Source organism: Barbatula barbatula (assembly GCF_947034865.1).
Source record: "Barbatula barbatula genome assembly, chromosome: 2".
Lineage (NCBI taxonomy): Eukaryota > Metazoa > Chordata > Actinopteri > Cypriniformes > Nemacheilidae > Barbatula > Barbatula barbatula.
The window spans coordinates 6,744,584-6,751,530 of record NC_136767.1 but is presented as its reverse complement, the minus strand read 5'-3'; the positions used below and the strand labels follow the sequence as shown (position 1 = coordinate 6,751,530).

The following is a 6,947-nucleotide window of genomic DNA, read 5'->3' as shown; positions in this document are numbered from 1 at the left end:
TGAACGCATTTTTGTTTTATTGATATTCATCACTGAGAAAATTTGTTCACAAAGGTAGGTTGTCCCAAACATGCACAAAATTTTAGCAGCCAGGGCTGTTAATTTGGGGTACCCTGGTAGTAGATACTGATAAAATCTGTCCAGACCTACAGAGGAAAATTTGCCCTTCAAATCTGCATCACACTGCAAATCAATTATCTCTAGCTGAATTTCGACCGGCAGATCAGAAGCTTTAACTGTGAAAGGTGAGCGAAAAACTGAAAATTCTGTCTCAAGTTCACCAAATACCTGAAAACGTTTCTCAAACTCCCGCAGTAGTCCTGCAATTTTGTCTTTGTACCGTTTCATGTCCGCATCAGGTCTGGTCACACACACATCTCTCAGACAGGGGAAATGAGCAGGGTTGCCATTTGCCAGTTGCATCTCCCACAAAGTCAGCTTCAACTTAAATGCATGTATGTTGTCAGAAAACTGTGTGACAACTTTTTTGCGGCCTTGCAACATTTTGTTCAGATTGTTCAAGTGTTCAGTAATATCAACCAAGAATGCAAGGTCCCGTAGCCATTCCTGAGATTGTAATTCAAACACCGGTTTTCCTTTTTTCTCCATGAACTGTCCGATTTCCTCTCGTAGATCAAAGAAATGCCTCAGCACAGCGCCTCGGCTTAACCATCTCACTTCAGTGTGGTATGGCAGGCTGTGGGTAATGTTGCTGTCGCTGAGAAGTTTGTCAAACTGACGATGGTTCAGACCTCTGGACCGGATGAAATTTACAGTGCGAACAACCACCTCCATGACGTGGTCCATTTTCAGCGACTTGCAACACAATGCCTCCTGGTGCAAAATACAGTGAAATGTCCAGAAACGATCTCCTCCATTAAGGGCTTGTACTTTGTCTTTGAACTTTGTCGCGACACCTGCTTTCTTTCCGACCATGGATGGCGCACCGTCTGTAGCCAGGCTGACAGCGCGGGACCAGTCAACTCCAACTCTGTCCAATGCAGCAACGACAGAGCCGAAAATGTCCTCGGCTGTTGTGGTGTCCATCATTGGCACCAACTCAAGAAACTCTTCAGTAACAGTCAATGTCTTATCAACTCCTCGAATAAATATGGCCAGTTGGGCCACGTCTGTGATGTCAGTGCTCTCGTCAATTGCCACGGAAAATGCAATAAATGACTTGACTCTCTGTTTCAATTGACTGTCTAAATCTGCTGATAGTTCCGAAATCCTCTCTGCTATAGTATTCCTCGTCAGGCTAATATTGGCAAAAGCTTGTCGCTTCTCGGGACATACAAGTTCAGCCGCCTTCATCATGCATCGTTTAATCAAGTCACCATCGGAATACGGCTTCGATGCTAATACTATTTCGCTAGCAATTAGGTAGCTGGCTTTTACCGCTGCTTCACTGACTTCTCGGCTCTTGATGAAAGTTGACTGCTGTTTCCTCAGACCCGCCAGCAATTCGTTAATCTTATCTCTTCTCAGTTGTCCTTGCAAGCCGTCATATGTTTCGCTGTGATGAGTCTCGTAGTGGCGTCGAATATTATATTCCTTCAATACCGAAACTTGTTGCAAACACACCAAGCACAAAGGTTTTTCGTACATCTCTGTAAATAAATAGGACGTGGTCCATTTTTCTTTGAAAATTCTACACTCCTTATCTACTTTTCTCCGTTTGGATAACGACATTTTGGCTAATGAGGGTGTGGCGGAGAGGTAGAGACCGAGGTATTAACAACGTCGTAACAAGCACATTGATACCGTCTGCTGTTTTCAGTCTGTCTCAGTGATGCGGCTTGTCTTCTACTCTGATGGAAAGAGTGCGCCCCTTAGCGGATAATCCATGAATTGCAGCGAATTAAAAATATTAATTCCATGTCTTTTATGCATTTTTTCCACTTTCAAATTATCCTGCGGGCCTGATCGAACCTCCTTGGGGGCCGGTTCCGGCCCGCGGGCCGTATGTTTGACACCCCTGCTTTAAAGTGATAATCATTTGCTTTGAATTCTTTTTTTTTAATTGGAGCGAGAGACACAAGGTTAGTGGCTTCACGGCATCAGATATACATCACTTTCTCAAAGCTGATTGGTCCAGTTTTACTTTGCGATTTCCAACCCAGAATAAATCCTGCTTCGGAGCAGGTTGGCCTTAGTTACCATGGTGATGAAACACGCTCAAAACCAACCCACCTTCTTGAGCCTGAAAAACTCGGAGCATGCTCAAACTAAACGCAAACTTACCTGGGAAATAACCCAAACGGAATTTGTGATACAGGCCACAGATTGTGACACACAGGAGTAAAACTGTGTGTCCAGAAAGGCTGGAGAGTTGGACCTGCGTTACTGGGACCCACTTGAGAGCCCTCACTTCATTACCAGGCCTATTTGAATAAGGGACGGCCCTAATGAGTTGCTATATGCAGACAGAGAAGGAACGCTCCCTTCCTTTTTATTTTAAACTGTTTAGCGTCCCTGTTGTTTGAGCTCAGCTGTCTCCCTAGGCCATATGAAACCATAGCGCCCCTACATGTAGGCCCTGTCATCACCCTAGTGTTGACAACCAGCTGAGCCAAGTAATGAAACTCTCTCTTTTCCCTCTGATATCTCTATAATTTCGTTTTGTTATTGTTTTGGTTTTAATCCGTCGTGTTTTACTTTTAGTTTCTAGAAGACCGAATCTGCATGAGCCATCAGGGAATTCTCTGTGATATGTTGATGAAGTAAACTTCTCTGGTCATTAAAATGACACCTTAGGTTCAACCCATTAACACATGTCATGGAATTTTCTTATTCCTTAATCATGGTGAGTTTGATACATTTAGACAAATGCAACACACAGAGAGGATGAGTTACCTTGCAAGGTATTATATATTTTATTGACGTTCAGAATGCATCACAAGCATCGTGCAGGGAGAAGGCGCTCTTTCCTCCATCACAGAGTATATATTAAAACGTGACACCCCCTCCCTTTGCCCCCTAGCAAGAATCCCAAGCTGGTTTAGGAGAAGTGATGCCGTTATTCCAAACAGAACATCTTGGCCTCTGCTCGAGGGCAAAGGCAGAGTGGTATGATGTGTATAGAGAAAAACATGATAACACCCGAGCTTAAGTATTCAGAGAGGCAAAAGGCACTGCTTTGCACTGTATGGGCAATCCAGTAATGGTGAAGGTGATCATAGAGACCTGCCACCAGCCTGTCACATTCCTCAATAGTCAACGCATCAGCGATGGGGTCGTCACCAATGCACGCATAGCCACCTGGTTGATGGCCCTCCAAGGACGCAATATTGAGGAACGGTATGCTCAAAATCACAGGTCTGCACTGGGCAATGGACTTGCTGCATGTCAAAGCTGCTCTGATGATACACCAACCACAATGGTGGAGACAGAGGACACCCAGCTGCAAGAATCCACCTGTCACAGGTACTTTGAAGAGAATGTATGCCAAGGCATGCCAACAGCCTACGTCATTGGATGCTCATACAACCAGCAGGGCACCCTAAAGGCTGGAGCAGGTGTCTTGTTGGTGAACAACACACCTTGTCCAACACAACACTTCAATCTGGGACCACAGTCGTCACAGTGGTTGGAAGTGGCAGCTGTCCTGATCACCCACCAGATTGCATCAGCTCACAGCATCAAATAACTCCTTCTCTGCACAGACTCAAGCTACGCTAAGCTTCACATGCCATCTCCCTGGCTGGATACAAAATGGTTTCAGAACTGCTAACAACGAGCCAGTCAGGCATCAACACCGGTTCCTAGCATTCAACGCCGTTACAAGAGGACATGATATGCTTTTCTACTGGAAAAAGGTCTGAAAGGGCACTCAAAACAACCTGGCCAAGACAAAGACTTCAATAACCAGACAGATGATGCTAATGTATGCCCACGACGCACCGTGTGCCGGACATCACGGTATCAGAGCCACCTATGAGACACTAAAACAAGTGGCATTCTGGCCTGACATACAGAAAGATGTAACAGAGTATGTCAGAGGTTGTCTGGTTTGCTGCCAGTTCCAGCCGGCAAACCCAAATCACAGAGCTCCACTGCAACGCAGAGGAAAAACATTCCCATTGTCAGAACTACAAATCGACTGGGTCGGACCCTTACCCAGGTCAACGAGGGGCAACAAACACTTTTTGACGGTTGTGTGCATGTTCACCAAGTGGGTAGAGTGCCTCCCAGCACCCAACGACAAAGCCCAAACAACAGCATATATCCTAATGAACCACGTCTTCTCCAGGTTCGAGCTACCGCTGCGAGTCAACTCGGACCGGTGCACGCACTTCACGGCTGAGATTTTGCAAGAGACTTGGAAACTTCTAAGTGTACGAGCCCAGTTCCACATCAGTCATCATCCAATCTCATCCGGCCAAGTGGAACGAACCAACAGGACAGTGGTCAGCATGCTGAACAAGTTTGTGGTATTAAACCAGAAGGACTGGGATGTGAAATGCCCCCTGGTGCTTATGGCAATCAGAGCAACCCCAAGTCAGTCAACCGGCATGCTTCCCTTGGGGCTGATGACGGGGCGACAGATGACTCTGCCGCTAAACCTGTTATATCAGCCCGGAGACTCCAACCTGGTCACAGCTTACACCACTCGTATCTCGAGGAGCTGCACAGGCATCTGAAAACAGTGTTCGCTTTCGCCCAACAATAACTCCAGAAGAGTGCGGAAGGCAGGAAATCATACTACGATCAAAAAGAACTGAACTGGATGTGGGTGACAGGGTATGGTATTACCGTTTCGTCCCACCACTGCAGACGGCCTCACATCGACTATCCAGGAAGCTTTTGCCTCACTGGGTGGGACCCTATGTAATTCTTGACAAACTCCCCCCTGTTGCCTACAGGATCAGGATTAGCCATGGGTCCATCGTAACCAGATTAAAAGACACTTAGCCACTGGGCGAGAGAGAAAAGGGGGGACTAACAAAAACTAGATCGAATTCCTTCCTTTCTGAACCAATGCTGAAGAACTCACCACTAGGGAAACCTACGAACGATAAACTGACCAGCTAAAGAGCTTCACCGCTTACCCACTGCTTTCTTTCTCTTCTGTCACCAGGATGTTGCTGTGGCTTGCCACCCTGAGTCTCTGTCTAACTGGAGGACTGCTCCAACCAGACGTTTTGTCGTCAGGCCCTCCATCAGGCATTGTCTTGAGGGAACAACCAGGTCTCCTGGTCACCAACTGCCGGACACACACCCAAAAAGTATACGTCCAACTCAACCCCCACGATGTCTATAGAGCACACTACCCCGGCAGAACGATGGACACACACGGCTCTGGACCATGCAGAAGCCGACATCAGCCACATGCTCATACAACTTCAGAAAGTGACCGTCACACAAGCCGATCTGAGTGCGAGAAACCGGCACACAAAACGTTTCCTGGGAGCCCTACTCGGAGCAGCCGCTGCAGTCGGAACCATGTTCAACCTTGGGATCACCAGTGTCAAGGCCGTGAGCCTCGCCACCGTAAGGCAACATGTGAATGAGATCCAGACTGAGATTCCCCAGCTAAGAGCACAATTGACAACCCAAAGCGAAACCCTGCAGACTATAGACAAGTCGTTAAAGGGCACCGTAGTGGTCCTCAACACCCACAGTGTCCTACTGAACCAGACTGTAAATTCTATGAAGCAACTTTTTTCTGTAATCCAGAAGGATTATGTACATGCGCAATTGGTCACAGCACTGATGTCCGACATGCTGCGAGAAGTGAGCTCATCTGTGGACAGTCTTGCCATGTGCAGGATCCCTCCATACCTGGTACCATTGAGCCTTGTACAGACGGTGCTGGACTCTGCCACCTCAGGGCCAACCAATCCCCTTTAAGCCCATCTCGTATACTCTCTGGGTATCGCTATCCCTCTGCACATAGCCCCCGAGGAAGGCGAGATAGCATTCCTACTGAACCTACCAATTATCGAGGCTAACAACATTTACAGACTCAAGGACATGGTTAATGTTGGGTTTTGGCAAGGTAAAACACATCAGGATACACACCCCCGACATGGTGGCCTTCCACGACATCAATGACCAGCTGTACCTAGCCCCGAATCTGCGCATGTGTACCCTGACCAAAGACATCCATTACCTCTGCCCCAGCAAGCCTTTCCTCCAGGACAACACCAAGGGAATCTGTGGGATGCACCCCATGAGGAGTGACACCCGCTGCCCAGCGGAGGCCAAACCATGTGTCCAAGTCACTTACACTGAGGCTAGTCAACACCCCAGCCAGGGTAGCAACGTTAACCTATGACCAGCATGATACTGCCACCAGCATCAGCCTACTCGATCAAACTATGTGGATTCGAGTCCCAAAAGGACGCAATCCTGCACAGAGATGACATGGCACTGTACCATTTGCCCAGCAAGGAGTACCACACCGAGCTGGAGATCTCAACCTTTTGTCTTGAACTAAACATGAGGATTGCAGAGGAGGGGCCCCAGCTGATCGACATCACCCCCATCGACCAGGCCTTACAGACTCTTGATTGGATGTCTGCTCTCGCCAACTTCCCTGTGGTCCGGTCTTGGACCGCCGTGGACAACCCAGTATGCCTAACTACCATATTAGGGTATGCCCTTACTCTCGGCCTATCCTACATCCTTTACAAAAGGGTCAACGGAATGCAGGCGTCTGTGAACAAGTGTCTTCTAAAAAGGAGCCGCGGAAAGAGAGACACGCTAGCTGAGCCCGAGCCTAACCTCATCGAGATCGACCTGCTGCCAGTGCGCCACAGCACTGAGGACCAGTAAGACCCACCTATTACCTCAGCCATTACGATCCAAACAACCATTGCCCGTCTAAGCTTCTATGTGAACCCCGTCGTCCGAAAGGGGGGATATATCTAGAGTCGGGTCGGACCAAAAGGTTACCACCTGGGATCGTAAAACGTCACAGTCCGAGTCATCACTTTTTTGCA

The 6,947-nt window shown here is 47.9% G+C and overlaps 1 protein-coding gene across 1 annotated transcript; it reads right to left on the bottom strand.

Annotated features, from left to right (window-relative positions):
• Window positions 1-200: 200 nt before the first annotated feature.
• On the bottom strand, window positions 201-1,608 carry LOC306891060 (general transcription factor II-I repeat domain-containing protein 2-like; the record flags this gene model as incomplete). Its single annotated transcript, XM_079451043.1, has 2 exons — window positions 201-236; window positions 289-1,608. 2 exons carry the CDS (start codon window positions 1,606-1,608, stop codon window positions 201-203), a joined length of 1,356 nt encoding a protein of 451 aa, XP_079307169.1.
• Window positions 1,609-6,947: the final 5,339 nt, after the last annotated feature.